Raw genomic sequence first — 19,663 nt, 5'->3', positions numbered from 1 at the left:
GATTTTTTAGTGTAAATCTACAGTAGAAGGGGAAGTAGATTTCCCAAAGGAAAAAGTTTTGTGACATGTTAAAAGGTCTTCAAACAAATTACAAATTATTTTCTCTTAAAGCAGATGTGTATGATGACTAAATTAAGTATTATTTTGTCCAATTAGAATTGGCTTCTAACCAAAATATTAGAGGGGAAATTCCTTTACTGAATATATATATGCACACACACATATATCAAACTGAGTTTATTGGGATTCCCTATAAATTGGGAGAATTTAAGTTGATAAAGGGAAACAAACTACAGATTAAAACATAGGTCAAAATACCATTCTCATTGTTGTATTGTGTAAGAAATGGATAAGGATTGATAGTGTTTAAGAAGTACTTTAACTTGTTTTAAAAATGTTTGACTCTTGATTTACTGTCCTGAAATTTTTGTCCTAGTACTTAGTATGTAGATAAATCAGATGAATCAATTTATCCTATCTTCAAGCAAAGAGGAAAATAAAGTTACATGTTTCTGTTGCTTCTTTTAATAATCCATGGACCAGTCATTGTAATATGCTGGAGTTCACTAGCTCCAGCAAATGAACACAGCACTATGGAGACAAGGAAGGTAGAAGAAATATGGTTTCTTGCACTAAGGGAGATGACCAAGTAAGGAATATTTTTCAAGTCATAGTTCGTATTACATTAGGCCAAAAATCAGGTTTTTAAGGATGGGTTAAAAGCTGCAGGTTCTAATATGTGGGAAAATAGCACCATTCTTCTGACTTTTTCCCCCTTATATGAGTAAGTGCTCTGAAATTTCCAAGAACTGTATTTAGTCAATTATTTGACATCTCTAAAATCCTGAAAAAAATTAACATTTTGTGCTTAAGATTTTATATTAAGGGTAATTAGCCTCTTCAGATTATTTTTTATGGTAAAAGTGATATGAGAATAATAAGTAGATTAATTTGAAACTTTTAAAGAAATCAGTGTTCCACTATAAGTTGGTTTTGTGCATGCTGTCTTATAAGTTGGTTAGTTGTTGGCTTTCTTATTCTGAAAGTAGCATATGAATATGTACTCGTAAAAAAGATTAACAGAAGTATGTAGAGTAAAAAATGAGCCCTCTCTTTATACTCCCTCCCCTTATTTATTTAACTGTTTTTAAAGATTTGTACCTTGAATGTGGAAAATCCATATGGGGAGAAAAGCCATATTTACTTGTTAAATATTGGGTGATTATATATTTTCTTACTTTTTTTTTTCACAGAGAATATGAAACAGGTGTCAAAATGACATCCAGATTTGGGAAAACATACAGTAGGAAAGGAGGAAATGGCAGTTCAAAGTTTGATGAAGTCTTTTCCAACAAACGGACCACCCTTAGCACAAAGTGGGGAGAGACCACATTTATGGCTAAATTAGGACAGAAGAGGCCTAATTTCAAACCGGATATCCAAGAAATTCCGAAGAAACCTAAGATGGAAGAAGAAGACACTGGAGATCCTTTTGGATTTGACAGTGATGATGAGTCTCTACCAGTTTCTTCAAAGAATTTAGCCCAGGGTAAAGGTTCCTTTTATTCAGAATCTAGTGAAGCTGCTCAGCTGGAAGACGTCACTTCTGTACTTGAAACTAATAGCAAAATTAGTCATGTGATGGGTGAAGACAGTGTTGTATCTGATAAATGCTTACGTTTGGAGGATACTTTGCTTGGGAAAGAAAAGAGCACAAACCGTGTCTTAGACGATGATGCAAGCAGAAGTAGCTGTGCTAAATTAATTACTTCAGGTAAGTTTTGATTTTTTTATTCTGAGCCAGGAGAGCTTTGTGTAAGCCATTTAGTTAAATGGTTTTGATTTAGATTCTGAAATATTACACCTCTTGGGGTTTTTTTCTGCATTAATAATTAATGGGGACCAAAGATAATTTTGTAGAAGAGATTTAAGAAATTAAAGAAACCAATTAGGAGTTGCAATTTTACTTAAGCAACTTGGAAATTAATGTTTCCAGACTGTATTCACGGTACATTTTGGGAGTGATCTTTCATTAATCTTTAACTCCAATTGCAGTAAGAAACATCTCTTTTTGTTGTGTTGGGATTGCACAGCATCTCATTTCTCTTACTGTGGAGAATTTGGGTGGTTACTGATAATGAAACTGAGATGAGCATTTCCAATGAGGATTAAGTTTAGGAGTGTTAGACTTTCTTCCAAAACTAGGAAGATTATGGAAGTATGGAGTGGAAACAAAGAATTGAGCAGGGCTTCCCTGGTGGTGCAGTGGTTAAGAGTCCGCCTGCCGATGCAGGGGACGCGGGTTCGTGCCCCTGTCCGGGAGGATCCCACGTGCCGCGGAGTGGCTGGACCCGCGGAGTGGCTGGACCCGTGAGCCATGGCCGCTGAGCCTGTGCGTCCGGAGCCTGTGCTCCGTGGCGGGAGAAGCCACAACAGTGAGAGGCCCACGTATTGCCAAAAAAAAAAAAAAAAAAAAAAAAAAAAAGCAAATTGAAATTAGTTTGGAGTCTGGTGTCAGTAGCAACTTGTATTAATAGATTTTCATCCACAAAACCAGTTGTATTTTTAAAATGTTAATTTGTAAACCTGGCATCTAGTGTTTATTCTTAAAACAATGTATTTTATCAGTTGTACCCCTAACTCGTTTTTGTAAAGGATTTAAGACTTACAATAATAAATGATAAAATGCAATTAACTAAAAGACTGAAGAGCTTAGATTGGAGATGGCAAGGGAGACAGCCTGCGTGCCTTATCAGCAATAGGATAAGGATCGCACTGTGGTTTAAAACAAACCTTAGTTCTTGACTTCCTGGCAAAATTTAGTAATAATAAAAGGTTACATAGGGACTTCCCTGGCAGTCCAGTGGTTAAGACTCCGTGCTTCCATTGCAGGGGCCTCGGGTTCAATCACTGGTCAGGGAACTAAGATCCCGCATGCTATGCGGCCTTAAAAAAAAAAAAAAAAAGTTACAGAGAGCTCATATTTTTAAAGGAGGTAAAGACAAAACTTTCCTATTTCTGAATTCTGGAGAGGAATTTGTCCTTTGGGGGCTTACTATAAGGCACCTCAAATACTTTGCCTTGCATAGTTTTACAAAAAATCCTGAACATTTTCCACTCTTTTTCTCACCCTTGGATGAGAGGGTGAGCCAGCTGTTACTGTCATTCCCGTGGTCCTCCTGGTTAATTCTGATTTGGCTCTTCTTAGCCTACATTTCTCTTGAATCATTGTTCATAAATTAAGGTTAGGTTAACTTTTCATTAGAAAACAGAGCATAAAAGCTGTTTTCCAGATCAGCTCCTAAAAATGTATTCTAATCATAGAACCATTGAGCCAAAATGAACTTTAATTCAGCTTTCCTTGTTTTATAGATGAGACTCAAAAAGTAACAGTCCAAGTTTGGGTAGTGGCAGAATTGGAATGAGATTCATTTATAGATTTTTTTTCAAAACACGCACCTACTCTGTGTCCTCCACCATGCCAGCCTCTGGGAATGCTGTTCCAGTCAGTTATCCAGTGTTCTAGTCCTCAGTATGGGACAGATAGGCTGGAGGAGGGAAGATGAGGCTGGGGAAGTGGTGAAACTGGTCAAGGTGCGCAGACAAAAGCTTCCCCAAGTGCTGTCTTTGTTGGGGGGGCATCACTGGCAGGCAGAGGGTATCATCAATAGGATAAATGTTTAGGTACAGGGGGAACAGGAACTTGGAAGTGAAATATTCATAGGTAGCAATTGCTTATATAGTTTTGCTCATGTTACATCTCTATATATCCAGAGTGCCATTTGAAGTTGTTCACTGGGAACTGGAAACATAATTTTCTGTAGAAATGAGGTATTAGCTTCCCAGTATAATGTAGCTAAATTGTAGTTCTGTTGCTGATACTGTGGACTGACTGGGAATCCAAACTCCATTATAATGGGTTTGTGAGGGGAAAATATATACTAATATAGAGAAAATAGATGTTCAAGAACATCTTGTTCCTCTTCCTTCTTTCTTCACAAGGCACCCTTAGTAGGAAGGGAATGGTGTAGCACTGTAAATATTTCTTACTTTCTCCTCTCCCTCGCCCATCCAGAGCTGCAGCAACCCTGGTAGCTTGCTGTAGGATAAGAAGGGAACTTTGAAGGAGTGCTTTTAATTCTCATGGTCTTATAATCCAGGTCTCCCTAAGATGTAAAAGTTATTGTTCTTATAAACCCTTTATAAGTTCATGTTTATAAGTTGGTTATAGTTCTGAGAATACTTCTAGACATTATCAGCTTCCCTTTTTGCCTGTCTTCTCTAAAATTTGGGCATTTCTCTGTGCCTAGACTCTTCTTGCATTATGTCTGTCAGATTGTCATTGCCTTTGCTATCATTCAGAAAACCTTCTGATTTTAGTTGAAGTTTAGAAATTCAAACCTAAGGTTTTGATAGAAGGAGTCTCTGTAAATCTAGAGTGGTTCCTAAACCTTTTTTGAATTAGAGATATTTTGAGAATGATAAAATTTTGGACTTCAGATAAAAGTGCTGTACACCTATTTCGGTCTCAGAAATTCTTTGCAGGTCATGTACAGGAAATTTTGTGATTATTCTGTTCAAAGTGCACAAGTCAGTTTCTTTGGTATCCTTCCAGAGGAATGTTCCTGCTCATTCATACCATTTTTGCTGCAGAATTAAATCACATCAGTGAAAAGGACTTATCCAAGCTCAGACTTACTATATCATATCTTCTGGCATTAAGTTTTAAAGTAGATCTCTTTATGGGGGAGTATGTGGTTAATTTTTAGGTGCTATTAAAATTCTTTGTTTTAAATATTTCATACCAGATAGTGCTTTTTAAGATTGTGGCTTATTTGAAGAGGAAACGCAGAATGAGGTCATGGTAAAATATGATGGTTGCTGTTTTCCAAGTAGGTGCTTGGTGGGTAAGGGAACCAGAAGCAAGATTACAAACTGAATGAGAACTGCAGGGAAGGACTGAGTTGCTAAAACATCCTAACCTTGATTTAAGAAAAAAAACTTTTTAAGTGTGGAACTTTCAGACACACAAAAATAGAATGTTAAAAAGAATGTCATGTACCTGTTTTCTGGCTTCAACAGTTGTCAGTATATGGCAAATCTTGTTCCATCTATTGTACACACTACTCTCTCTGCCTCCTGGATTTCTTTTTTTTAATTTATTTTATTTAATTTATTTATTTTTGGCTACGTTGGGTCTTTGTTGCTGAGCACAGGCTTTCTCTAGTTGGGTGAGCGGGGGCTACTCTTCATTGCGGTGCGTGGGCTTCTCATTGCGGTGGCTTCTCTTGTTGTGGAGCACGGGCTCTAGGTGCGAGGGCTCAGTAGTTGTGGCGCATGGGCTTATTTGCTCCGCAGCATGTGGGATCTTCCCAGACAAGGGCTCCAACCTGTGTACCCTGCATTGGCAGGCAGATTCTTAGCCACTGTGCCACTAGGGAAGTCCCTCTCCTGGGTTACTTTAAAGCAGCTTCAGGATTTGTTATTTTATCTGTAGATACTTTAGTTGCAGTGATCATTAAAGCCAGTGAATCCTCAAACAAGTGTGACACTTAAAAATGACTTTTAGCAGGGCCTAAAACTTTGACCTTTTGAGAGATCTTGGAGTATTCTTATACAGTTTGGAATCCAGGGCTATGTGCATTAGGGGTAAAAGAAAGCTTCTCTTGCCTTTTATATGCAGCTACTTCTATTTTCCATCTTTGTGCTTTCTGCTACAGGTTTTTAATCTGGGCTCCAGAATAAAGTGTGTAAAGACTTGTATTTCTATTTGGCACACTTTCCTTGCTAGCCAGCTGGGATTCAGTCTACATATCCTGCCAAATATTGAGATAACTATGGCATAGGCTCTTAATTTGCATGACTGTCTTTGTAGCCAATAAAATTTTTTCCATTTGCTTAAAGCTGTACTGAGTATTTGTATAAGTTAGAGGGCTGTTATTGTCAGGAAATTAGCAACTTTGATTTAGAACTGAAGATGGTTTTTAGAAAGGGAAGTGAATTGTTCTAGTCCTGAAAGCTTAAAGTAGGCCAGAAACTTGTGACCTGAGAGGAGATTGTCATCTACTCATTGGATAAAGTACAGGTGATTTATAAGGATTACTAAAGAATTCTGCAAGTACAGCATCAGCAAGAGTTATCTGCCTTCATTTAGATATTGAATGTATTTGTCATATAGAATATACTTGTCGTACCTGAAATCAGCTTCTTTTAAGAGAAGAGGATAAGGGACTTCCCTGGTGGTCCAGTGGTTAAGACTCTGCACTTCCACTGCAGGGGGCACGGGTTCGATCCCTGGTTGGGAAACTAAGCTCCTGCAAGTTGCAAAGCTGGCCAAAAAAAGAAAAAAAAAAAAAAGAGAGAGCAGAGGAGAAGATGCCTGTTGTTACTTTGTGCTGAGACCTTTATATGTCAGTTGCTCTTTAATCACAACTATTTAAGGCAGGCTTTATTCCCATTTTAGAGGGGGTAAAGCATAGTTCAGAGAAGTTGAATAACTTGAACTATTAAGTGGAAGATCTGAGAAACGTCCAAAGTGTTCTTTTCGTACAGTGCTGCTGTATTCTGATGTGAGTGAACTTAATTTTATCATATTTAAAGCTTTATATTTAAAATAACAGACTGTCACTATACAATGAGTTTTCTCTTGATGTTGGAAATAACTTTGACAACAAATTACGGATTATCTCTTGCCTCTGTTTAAGTAATTTTCTTTTTTAATAAGAATAGAGGCCAAACTACCTATAATACTTACTGAAGAAAGCTGACCTTATTTTTATAGTTAATAGGTATCTTCTGTTTGTTAATTTTTTGTTCTGTATGGAAATTTAACAATATGCAAATTCTGAGAGACACTGTAATTTCAAGTAAATACATTTTGTTTTAAAGTAGAGCTTTAGTTTCTTGTAAAGGAGTTTCTTTGTGAAAGGAGGTTCATTCTCAGGATTTGAGCAGTAACACAAGTGCAGGTAATGACTAATAAGGTTCTTCTCAGATCCAGGTTGAATACCAGCCATGAGCTGGTACAAGAAAACCGTAAGCATGGTCTCTGTCCTCTAGGGTTGGAACTGTTGACTTCTGCTGGTTATGATAAATAAGTATTTCTAAAACAATGGCAACACATTTTTGTAATGCTTGTTGTTTTTCAGAGCATTTTCAACATGTATTCCATATTCTTAGAATTTAGAACAAGATGATGCACCGTATATTTTTATGGTTCAGCCCCTGACTCTTTAGGAAATAGTCCTCAACTTTTCCAGACCTCTGGTGGTAGAGGAGGATGAATTTTTCATAAGTAGTTGTGGGGATGCCTTCCTTCCAACCATCCAGCTATAATTTCAGTGTCTTCTGTATGCCAGGTGTTGGGTGTATGTCCATGAACAAGATCTTGCTCTTTCACATTCTAGTGGGCAAGATGGATTGAATAAAGAATAAGACAGATTGAATAAAGACAAACATTTTCTGCAGAAAATGACAGAAAAATATAGGATGCTGTGAAATATAGGCTAATTTACTTGGTCTGAGTGAGGCCTGGGGGCAAGACTGACATTTGACTTGAGACATGCTTGTGCACTGGGAAAGGATAAAAGTGAACCTGCTTGGTGATGTGGGCTATAAGGAAGGAGACATCAAGAATGAATCCCAGGTATCTAATGTGAGCAACTGAGTACGTTGTAGTGTCATTCATTGAGATAAGGGGACCTTTATGAGGGGAAGTTCGTGAGTTCAGTTTTGGATACATTGAGTTTAAGTTATTTGTGAGATACGTTCAAGAGGCAGCAGGATCTGCTGGTATGGAACTTAGATAAGAAGTCTTGGTTAACGATGATAAATTTGTGACTCAGCATATAAATGTTATTTGAAAGTACAGGATTAGAAGTCGTTACAGAGAATGTAAGGAAAAGTACTGAACTGTGAAGAACTTGCAATACTTAATGGATGGAGAGAAGAGGAAGAAAAACTAGATAAGGAAATTGAGTAGGAGAAGCTAGAGTACCTGAAGGAAAATCATGTAAGTGATGTTTTATAGAACCCAACAGAAAAGTGTTTCATGAAGGATCTACTGAATTGGAATTCCTGCTGTAAAATCAGTGAAAATGAGGACTGCAAAGCAGGCATTGGATTTTACTGCTTGGATAGAAGTGGTCTGAGCAGTGAGTACGCAGCTAGGAAATGGGGTTGGCAAGTGTACACAACTTGTTAAAGATGTTTGAAGGAGAGAAGAAAAGGGGCAGCTAGAGATAAATGAGGGGTTCTGGAAGGTTTGATTACACAAGGGAGCCTTGAAGCATAGGATCCAAAACCCAGGGGGAGAGTGGTCTTAGGAGAAGGGATGCTGCATTTCTTGGCTAGGAGGAAAGGTGGGTGAAAATGTGAGTTTAATGGGAAGATGGAAGATAAGGTAGTTTATGAACAAAAGCTTCTTTTTTTTTCTTTCTTTCCGTAAAGTGGCAAAAGAAGTCATCTCTGTAAGGGAGAAAGAAAAAAGGATGGGTATGTGGTGGTTGGAGGGGAGGAGCAAAGGGTTCAAATAGATGTTGCAGAAAGTGGAAAAGGAGGGAGCTATCTAGGGAGAAAGTAGAATTTCTGGACATTATTGATGCCTTAGTTGAAGTTTGTATCACTGAAAACTCATGGTTGCTGATCTCCCCATTGAGTATGTGTGTTTCCCCCTCATCTTTAGTAGGCCCTATTAGCCAGAACCTACACAAAATACAGAATATTGGATAGAATAATGAGAATTACCCTGGACTGGCATTTTGTCTGAGTAGATATGGAATGAACAGATAGAGAAGAAAGAATTTCGGTTATCAACCAGAGAGCGACTGAAATGATGGACTGTGCAGTTTAAAGTTTACTAACTGGACAGGGTGGGTGGGTAGGAGAAAGAGAAGAGAGGTCAGTATACTGAGAGTCGTATTAAGTAAAAGTCAAGAATAGGATTACTGGAACAAGCAAGTTGGATAGTTGGTCGTGACTACAATGTGGGTTATCTGATTTTTTAATATTTGAAAGTTGAAGCATTTTAGGACATGACAAGTTCCTGGATGACACTGTGAACTGGTGGCTCGGATGGAATGTAGAAGACTGTTGATGGGGGAAGATTAAGGAACTGGGAGGTCAGGGGATTGGAATTCGGTGGGATTCAGGATGATGGCGAAAGTGGCACGGAGGGGTAGATTATAAATCTTCGTGTAGAATCCTTTAACGAAGAATAAGGTTGTTAGATGACAGATATGAGGAATAATAGAGGGTAACTAGGTGACACAAGCCTCAAAGGAATGGGCTTTTATAAGAGTGGGGAGAAGTAATAGTTTTATAAAGGGCAAGCCATCCTTCTCTGAGATACTAGAGGGCACTGCAGGAGAAGTGGCGTCCTTAGTCAGGTTTCAGTTAGGGCAAGGAAGTGATAGAGGGCATGACCCCCAGGTGTGTGTGAGTTTGCTGGTCACTGAGGCCTGAATACTCTGGACTTAAAAGGTACGGGGAGGTGGGGGTAGTGGGTTGTTGGATTAGGAGATGGGAAAGAAGTACAGGTACATTTTGAGTGTTAGAGTACAGGAGGAGGTAGATGACAAGATGTGTTTGCCTTCTCATATATTTTTTAAGTTTTCATCTTGATTTATCAGTCAAGGTCGCACTTGGAAACATGGCATGCCCCAGTTAGCCTCAAACCAGGAGGGTTTTAGGCTATTTACAAAGGTGTGGGAGGAATGTTAGGGAAAGCCTAGCCTGGGTTAGCTGCAGTGAAGCTATTATCACCCAGTTTCACAGGGGCAAGGGATTAATTGAGCCGTTTAGAGGCCACCTTAAGAAAAGCAGTATCCTTCTTTTGAAGGGACCTCATAAAGAGGGTGCTTGAGGATAAAGTATTTGAACCTAACTCCGCTCCTTCCCTCCTCTGTCCTGAGGCTCCTCATAGATGGAACCCGATGGAAGCCTGAGGGTAAGGAAACTTTGTTACAGGTCAGCCTACCGGGGCTGAGATCAGGGTGGAGAGTAGATCTGGAAGGGCAAGTAGAAGATAACTGGTGCAGTATCTAAAAAAAACAAAAACAAAAACAAAAAAACTGTGGAAATGTACACAATTAGGTAATCATTATCAAGATAGAGACTACTTCCCTCTTGTCAAAAGCTCTTTCATGCTCCTGTATGGTGGGTCCCTTCTCCCACCACCAACGCTGGCATCTACTGATCTGTTTTCTGTCCCTGCAGCCTTGTTTTTTCCAAAATTTCATATACCTGAGGTCTAGAGTATGTAGCAGTTTCAATCTGGCTTTTTTCATTTAGCATAATGCTTTTAAGAGTATTCCACATTGTTGCATGTATCAGGTTTTTTTTTTAACATCTTTATTGGAGTATAATTGCTTTACAATGGTGTGTTAGTTTCTGCTTTATAACAAAGTGAATCAGTTATACATATGTCCCCTGATCTCTTCCCTGTTGCATCTCCCTCCCTCCCACCCTCCCTATCCCACCCCTCTAGGTGGTCACAAAGCACCAAGCTGAGCTCCCTGTGCTATGCGGCTGCTTCCCACTAGCTATCTATTTTAGATTGGTAGTGTATACATGTCCATGCCAAAAATATGGAATGCTTCACGAATTTGTGTGTCATCCTTGTGCAGGGGCCATGCTAATCTTCTGTGTATCATTCCAATTTTAGTATATGTGCTGCCAAAGCGAGCACTGTATCAGTATTTTTATTGTTGACTAGTATTCCATTGTACGCACCACAATCCATTTACTAGTTGAAGGACATTTGGGTTTTCAGTTTTTGGCAATTATGAATGAAGTTGCTTACAATTCCATTTGGGTTTTTGTGTAGAGATATGTCCACATTCCTCTTGGGGCAAGTACCTAGGTGTGGATTGCTGGTCACGAAAATACTGAAATGCTTGCAAAGGATATACATTTTCTGTAAAATAATATAATTTCCTGTAAGTATTGGCATTTTAAAATAAAACTGACATGCAATAGGTATCATAGTGATTTCTTTAACTTTTTTATTGTAAAATAAAACACAGCTACAGAAAATCACACAATATAATAAAATATCTAGAAATACATGTTTTGCTTAGTGAATTATTATAAGAGCAACACTGTTGTAACCACCACCCACATCAAGGAACAGAAGAGTGCCAGCCACTCCAGAAGCTCTTCCTTGTGTCCCCTCCTTCACCTCAAAGTAATTGCCATCCTGTCTTTTATTGTAATCACCTTCTTGCTTACAAATACATAAGTATTTGCTGTTCACTTTCATACATTAAAAAAAAAAAAAGAACAAGTTTTTCTTTAACAGCCAGAAGATTTACAGCACCCTTTATCCTTTTTGAAATTGTATTTCTATCCCACTTCCCCTTTAGAATTTGATCCTAATGAATATGTCTTTTTTTTTTTTGGGCTGCTTTGGGTCTTTGTTGCTGCACACGGGCTTTCTCTAGTTGCGGCGAGCGGGGGCTACTCTTCGTTGCGGTGCACAGGCTTCTCATTGCAGTGGCTTCTCTTGTTGTGGCACGCGGGCCCTAGGGTGCACGGGCTTCAGTAGTTGTGGTATGTGGGCTCAGTGGTTGTGGCCGTGGGCTGTAGAGTGCAGGCTCAGTAGTTGTGGCGCACAGGCTTAGTTGCTCTGTGGCATGTGGGATCTTCCCGGACCAGGGCTCGAAGCCGTGTCCCCTGCATTGGCAGGCGGATTCTTAACCACTGTGCCACCAGGGAAGTCCCTGAATATGTTTTTGTTTTTTTTTTTTTTGCGGTAAGCGGGCCTCTCACTGTTGTGGCCTCTCCTGTTGCGGAGCACAGACTCCAGACGCGCAGGCTCAGCGGCCATGGCTCACGGGCCCAGCCACTCCGCGGCATGTGGGATCTTCCTGGACCGGGGCACAAACCCGTGTCCCCTGCATCGGCAGGCGGACTCTCAACCACTGCACCACCAGGGAAGCCCCCTGAATATGTCTTTTAACGGTCATCTTTTCATAATTCTTTGTACAAAAATATGTGTATAAATTTAAATGTGAACTTTTAAGAATTTTCTGTGATTCTGATGCTTTAAGTATTTAAAAATTCTTCTAGATTAAGTTATTACCACAATTATTAGTGTATAATTGATCAAATGTGATTGCTGTGAGTCTTAAAGGCAAAGTTTATTGGAAATACACCTCTTAATGATATGCGTGGCACCTTTTTTCAATTAGCTCATGTATATGTGGATGAATACTATTGCTAGAATTACGAAGTCTTTGGCATCAACCTATTCCTATTTTTTAATACATGTAAATATTGAGATACCATATTGACAAAAATAAGAATGGAGAGAGTTTTGCTATGGTAGTTTCTATTTGGAAAGCAATAATTGGAACCACCTGACATGCAAAGGATTTGTTACCAAGACATTAGAGTTACTCAGTTATTAAGCACAGAAGCTAATAATGTATCACATTATTTCTTTATAGGTCATGCCAGAGTAGGAGCAGTGTATCATAGATTAGGGGTAGGTGAGGGATATGCCATTATTTGTAACGTGGGAGAAGAATGATTAATCCCAGATGGGTTGATAGATCAGTTTTTGGACCAGAGTACATGAGGAAGATGGGGATTTAGAAACGAATGTTCCTAAAACTTAATTATGCCTGTATATGTTTTGGAAGGTCTTTGTGTAACTCCAGGGGTCTGTGTATCTAGTTTGAAGAGTTAATTGTCAGGGTGGCCTACTGTTTGAGGATTGGCTTGGGTATGTGGGTGTGGTTCCCTGTTCTTCTGCAAGGGTGGGCAGAGTTAGGCAGCTTGAGCAGGAGGCCACAGGAGCAGACAAGCTTCTTGGTGTGTGGGTGGGCAATGGCAGTGGGCAGTAAGGCTCTCCATGGGCTTTTGTGGATGGGGACTGAGGGGAAGTTGAGTTGACTTGGACTGCTTTGTGTAGTGGGCCCAGCTGAATGCTGCTTTTGAAGTTTTTTTGGCTGTGCTGTGCAGCATGCAGGATGTTAAGTTCCCCGACTAGGGATCGAACCCATGCCTCCAGTGGTGGAAGTGCAGATTCTTAACCACTGGACCACCAGGGAAGTCCCTGAAGTTGTTTTATATTTACTGTTTTATCTTTAAAATTACATGTGGGCTTTGTGTTTGATAGGTATGCTTTATAAAATATAAAACATTTTAAATTACCACTTGAAATGCTCAACTTTTTAAGTACTTTTTACCTTCCAAATCTATCTGCACATGGTACAAAATGATAGTGGTTAAAAGCTTCCCAGCCCCTTTCTCCAGTTGTCCCAGCTCTTCTTGGAGTGATCGACCATTCATAATTTTGTTACCCTTTCTGACATATGCTGTGCACCTACAAGCAATACAAACAGTTACATATATGTGTGTGTATTTAGGTCTACAAAATGATAACGTGCTGTTTTGTACCTTTTTCACTTAATATATCTTGGGAATAATTCTATGTCAGTATATGAAAGTTTTCTTTCTGGCCTCCTTCCCTTTTTTATTTAAAAATACTGCTGCGGGCTTCCCTGGTGGCGCAGTGGTTGAGAGTCCGCCTGCCGATGCAGGGGACGCAGGTTCGTGCCCCGGTCCGGGAGGATCCCACATGCCGCGGAGCTGCTGGGCCCGTGAGCCATGGCCGCTGAGCCTGCGCATCCGGAGCCTGTGCTCCACAATGGGAGAGGCCACAACAGTGAGAGGCCCGCGTACCGCAAAAAAAAAAAAAATACTTCTGCATGGTGTGTCAATTTCCCTATGTTTCGTAATTTCTTAACTAATTCCTTGTAGATATCAGACCTTTGGGTTGCTTCCAGTGTTTTTGTTTTCTTTAAAAAGTTGCTTTATTTTTCAGACAATAAACACCACTTAACTATGTGGCTGTCAACTGTCTACTAACTGATATCTACCGTCCCTCATCTGCAGAATGGGATACAGCTTCACATTTCCTTATCTGAAACCTTTGGGGTCAGATTTGTCTTGAAATTGGGATTATTTTGGAATATAGAAAGTGTATGTATTTTACATTAACACCCGTCAGGGGCTAGGCAGCACTCTAATCAAGACAGCTGTTTCTTCAGAAAAAGAAAATACTATCAGTAGCCGCACTTAGGTGAGGTCAGGTTTTGCTTCAAAATGCATTATGAGAAAACTTTGTTTTCAGAGCTTTTTATTTTTTTTTTTTTCTTTTTTTTTAAAATTTATTTTATTTTATTTTTTTGCTTTATAACAAATTTAATCAGTTATACATATACATATGTTTCCATATCCCCTCCCTTTTGCGTCTCCCTCCCACCCTCCCTATCCCACCCCTCCAGGCGGTCACAAAGTACCGAGCTGATCTCCCTGTGCTATGCGGCTGCTTCCCACTAGCTATCTACCTCACGTTTGGTAGTGTATATATGTCCATGCCGCTCTTTCACTTTGTCACAGCTTACCCTTCCCCCTCCCCATATCCTCAAGTCCATTCTCTAGTAGGTCTGTGTCTTTATTCCTGTCTTACCCCTATGTTCTTCATGACATTTTTTTTTTCTTAAATTCCATATATATGTGTTAGCATACAGTATTTGTCTTTCTCTTTCTGACTTACTTCACTCTGTATGACAGACTCTAGGTCTATCCACCTCATTACAAATAGCTCAGTTTCGTTTCTTTTTATGGCTGAGTAATATTCCATTGTATATATGTGCCACATCTTCTTTATCCATTCATCCGATGATGGACACTTAGGTTGTTTCCATCTCCGGGCTATTGTAAATAGGGCTGCTATGAACATTTTGGTACATGTCTCTTTTTGAATTATGGTTTTCTCAGGGTATATGCCCAGTAGTGGGATTGCTGGGTCATATGGTAGTTCTATTTGTAGTTTTTTAAGGAACCTCCATACCGTTCTCCATAGCGGCTGTACCAATTCACATTCCCACCAGCAGTGCAAGAGTGTTCCCTTTTTTCCACACCCTCTCCAGCATTTATTGTTTGTAGATTTTTTGATGATGGCCATTCTGACTGGTGTGAGATGATATCTCATTGTAGTTTTGATTTGCATTTCTCTAATGAGTAAAGATGTTGAGCATCCTTTCATGTGTTTGTTGGCAGTCTGTATATCTTCTGTGGAGAAATGTCTATTTAGGTCTTCTGCCCATTTTTGGATTGGGTTGTTTGTTTTTTTGTTATTGAGCTGCATGAGCTGCTTATAAATTTTGGAGATTAATCCTTTGTCAGTTGCTTCATTGGCAAATATTTTCTCCCATTCTGAGGGTTGTCTTTTGGTCTTGTTTATGGTTTCCTTTGCTGTGCAAAAGCTTTTAAGTTTCATTAGGTCCCATGTGTTTATTTTTGTCTTTATTTCCATTTCTCTAGGAGGTGGGTCAAAAAGGATCTTGCTGTGATTTATGTCATAGAGTGTTCTGCCTATGTTTTCCTCTAAGAGTTTGATAGTGTCTGGCCTTACATTTAGGTCTTTAATCCATTTTGAGCTTATTTTTGTGTATGGTGTTAGGGAGTGATCTAATCTCATACTTTTACATGTCCCTATCCAGTTTTCCCAGCACCACTTATTGAAGAGACTGTCCTTTCTCCACTGTACATTCCTGCCTCCTTTATCAAAGATAAGGTGACCATATGTCCGTGGGTTTAACTCTGGGCTTTCTATCCTGTTCCATTGATCTATCTTTCTGTTTTTGTGCCAGTACCATACTGTCTTGATTACTGTAGCTTTGTAGTATAGTCTGAAGTCAGGGAGCCTGATTCCTCCAGCTCCGTTTTTCGTTCTCAAGATTGCTTTGGCTATTCGGGGTCTTTTGTGTTTCCATACAAATTGTGAAATTTTTTGTTCTAGTTCTGTGAAAAATGCCAGTGGTAGTTTGATAGGGATTGCATTGAACCTGTAGATTGCTTTGGGTAGTAGAGTCATTTTCACAATGTTGATTCTTCCAATCCAAGAACATGGTACATCTCTCCATCTATTTGTATCATCTTTAATTTCTTTCATCAGTGTCTTATAATTTTCTGCATACAGGTCTTTTGTCTCCTTAGGTAGGTTTATTCCTAGATATTTTATTCTTTTTGTTGCAATGGTAAATGGGAGTGTTTCCTTGATTTCACTTTCAGATTTTTCATCATCAGTATATAGGAATGCCAGAGATTTCTGTGCATTAATTTTGTATCCTGCAACTTTACCAAATTCATTGATTAAGTCTAGTAGTTTTCTGGTAGCATCTTTAGGATTCTCTATGTATAGTATCATGTCATCTGCAAACAGTGACAGCTTTACTTCTTCTTTTCCAATTTGGATTCCTTTTATTTCCTTTTCTTCTCTGATTGCTGTGGCTAAAACTTCCAAAACTAGGTTGAATAAGAGTGGTGAAAGTGGGCAACCTTGTCTTGTTCCTGATCTTAGTGGAAATGGTTTCAGTTTTTCACCATTGAGGACGATGCTGGCTGTGGGTTTGTCATATATGGCCTTTATTATGTTGAGGAAAGTTCCCTCTATGCCTACTTTCTTCCGGGATTTTTATCATAAATGGGTGTTGAATTTTGTCGAAAGCTTTCTCTGCATCTATTGAGATGATCATATGGTTTTTCTCCTTCAATTTGTTAATATGGTGTATCACGTTGATTGATTTGCGTATATTGAAGAATCCTTGCATTCCTGGAATAAACCCCACTTGATCATGGTGTATGATCCTTTTAATGTGCTGTTGGATTCTGTTTGCTAGTATTTTGTTGAGGATTTTTGCATCTATGTTCATCAGTGATATTGGCCTGTAGTTTTCTTTCTTTGTGACATCCTTGCCTGGTTTTGGTATCAAGGTGATGGTGGCCTCGTAGAATGAGTTTGGGAGTGTTCCTCCCTCTGCTATATTTTGGAAGAGTTTCAGAAGGATAGGTGTTAGCTCTTCTCTAAATGCTTGATAGAATTCGCCTGTGAAGCCATCTGGTCCTGGGCTTTTGTTTGTTGGAAGATTTTTTATCACAGTTTCAATTTCAGTGCTTGTGATTGGTCTGTTCATATTTTCTATTTCTTCCTGATTCAGTCTTGGCAGGTTGTGCATTTCTAAGAATTTGTCCATTTCTTCCAGGTTGTCCATTTTATTGGCATAGAGTTGCTTATAGTAATCTCTCATGATCTTTTGTATTTCTGTAGTGTCAGTTGTTACTTCTCCTTTTTTATTTCTAATTCTATTGATTTGAGTCTTCTCCCTTTTTTTCTTGATGAGTCTGGCTAATGGTTTATCAATTTTGTTTATCTTCTCAAAGAACCAGCTTTTAGTTTTATTGATCTTTGCTATCGTTTCCTTCATTTCTTTTTCATTTATTTCTGATCTGATTTTTATGATTTCTTTCCTTCTGCTAACTTTGGGATGTTTTTGTTCTTCTTTCTCTAATTGCTTTAGGTGCAAGGTTAGGTTGTTTATTCGAGATGTTTCCTGATTCTTAAGGTGGGATTGTATTGCTATAAACTTCCCTCTTAGAACTGCTTTTGCTGCATCCCATAGGTTTTGGGTCGTCGTGTCTCCATTGTCATTTGTTTCTAGGTATTTTTTAATTTCCTCTTTGATTTCTTCAGTGATCACTTCGTTATTAAGTAGTGTATTGTTTAGCCTCCATGTGTTTGTATTTTTTACAGCTCTTTTCCTGTAATTGATATCTAGTCTCATAGCATTGTGGTCGGAAAAGATACTTGATACAATTTCAATTTTCTTAAATTTACCAAGGCTTGATTTGTGACCCAAGATATGATCTATCCTGGAGAATGTTCCATGAGCACTTGAGAAAAATGTGTATTCTGTTGTTTTTGGATGGAATGTCCTATAAATATCAATTAAGTCCATCTTGTTTAATGTATCATTTAAAGCTTGTGTTTCCTTATTTATTTTCATTTTGGATGATCTGTCCATTGGTGAAAGTGGGGTGTTAAAGTCCCCTACTATGATTGTGTTACTGTCGATTTCTCCTTTTATGGCTGTTAGTATTTGCCTTATGTATTGAGGTGCTCCCATGTTGGGTGCATAAATATTTACAATTGTTATATCTTCTTCTTGGATCGATCCCTTGATCATTATGTAGTGTCCTTCTTTGTCTCTTCTAGTAGTCCTTATTTTAAAGTCTATTTTGTCTGATATGAGAATTGCTACTCCAGCTTTCTTTTGGTTTCCATTTGCATGGAATATCTTTTTCCATCCCCTTACTTTCAGTCTGGATGTGTCTCTAGGTCTGAAGTGGGTCTCTTGTAGACAGCATATAGATGGGTCTTGTTTTTGTATCCATTCAGCCACTCTGTGTCTTTTGGTGGGAGCATTTAGTCCATTTACATTTAAGGTAATTATCGATATGTATGTTCCTATTACCATTTTCTTAATTGTTTTGGGTTCATTATTGTAGGTCTTTTACTTCTGTTGTGTTTCTTGCCTAGATAAGTTCCTTTAGCATTTGTTGTAAAGCTGGTTTGGTGGTGCTGAACTCTCTCAGCTTTTGCTTGTCTGTAAACGTTTTAATTTCTCCATCAAATCTGAATGAGATCCTTGCTGGGTAGAGTAATCTTGGTTGCAGGTTTTTCTCCTTCATCACTTTAAGTATGTCCTGCCACTCCCTTCTGGCTTGTAGAGTTTCTGCTGAGAGATCAGCTGTTATCCTGATGGGGATTCCCTTGTGTGTTATTTGTTGTTTTTGCCTTGCTGCTTTTAATATGATTTCTTTGTGTTTAATTTTTGACAGTTTGATTAATATGTGTCTTGGCGTATTTCTCCTTGGATTTATTCTGTATGGGACTCTCTGTGCCTCCTGGACTTGATTAACTATTTCCTTTCCCATATTGGGGAAGTTTTCAACTATAATCTCTTCAAATATTTTCTCAGTCCCTTTCTTTTTCTCTTCTTCTTCTGGAACCCCTATAATTCGAATGTTGGTGCGTTTAATGTTGTCCCAGAGGTCTCTGAGACTGTCCTCTGTTCTTTTCATTCTTTTTTCTTTATTTTGCTCTGCAGCAGTTATTTCCACTATTTTATCTTCCACCTCACTTATCCGTTCTTCTGCCTCAGTTATTCTGCTATTGATCCCATCTAGAGTATTTTTTATTTCATGTATTGTATTTTTAATCGATGCTTGATTCATCTTTAGTTCTTCTAGGTCCTTGTTAACTGTTTCTTGCATTTTGTCTATTCTATTTCCAAGATTTTGGATCTGGGAAATAGAATCTTGGATCATCTTTACCATCATTATTCTGAATTCTTTTTCAGGTAGACTGCCTATTACCTCTTCATTTGTTAGGTCTGGTGGGTTTTTATCTTGCTCCTTCTCCTGCTGTGTGTTTTTCTGTCTTCTCATTTTGCTTATGTTACTGTGTTTGGGGTCTCTTTTTTGCAGGCTGCAGGTTCGTAGTTCCTGTTGTTTTTGGTGTCTGTCCCCAGTGGCTAAGGTTGGTTTAGTGGGTTGTGTAGGCTTCCTGGTGGAGGGGACTAGTGCCTGTGTTCTGGTGGATGAGGCTGGATCTTGTCTTTCTGGTGGGCAGGTCCACGTCTGGTGGTGTGTTTTGGGGTGTCTGTGGACTTTTTATGATTTTAGGCCACCTCTCTGCTAATGGGTGGCGTTGTGTTCCTGTCTTGCTAGTTGTTTGGCTCAGGGTGTCCAGCACTGTAGCCTGCTGGTCGTTGAGTGAAGCTGGGTGCTGGTGTTGAGATGGAGATCT

The 19,663-nt window shown here is 39.0% G+C and overlaps 1 protein-coding gene across 2 annotated transcripts in view; it reads left to right on the top strand.

Annotated features, from left to right (window-relative positions):
- Positions 1-19,663, top strand: part of WAPL (WAPL cohesin release factor) — an 84,487-nt gene that overhangs the window by 1,860 nt on the left and 62,964 nt on the right. For both annotated transcript variants that reach the window (XM_082629899.1, XM_082629900.1), the window contains one exon: positions 1,254-1,774. In XM_082629899.1, the coding sequence (XP_082486025.1) occupies positions 1,276-1,774 (499 nt within the window). In that variant the 5' untranslated portion in view covers positions 1,254-1,275. The remainder of the gene's footprint in view (positions 1-1,253; positions 1,775-19,663) is intronic.

The sequence above is a fragment of the Mesoplodon mirus genome (assembly GCF_964341445.2).
Source record: "Mesoplodon mirus genome assembly, chromosome: 2".
Taxonomy (NCBI): domain Eukaryota; kingdom Metazoa; phylum Chordata; class Mammalia; order Artiodactyla; family Ziphiidae; genus Mesoplodon; species Mesoplodon mirus.
Note: the sequence above shows the minus strand (reverse complement) of the source record. Positions and strands in the feature narration are given on the sequence as shown.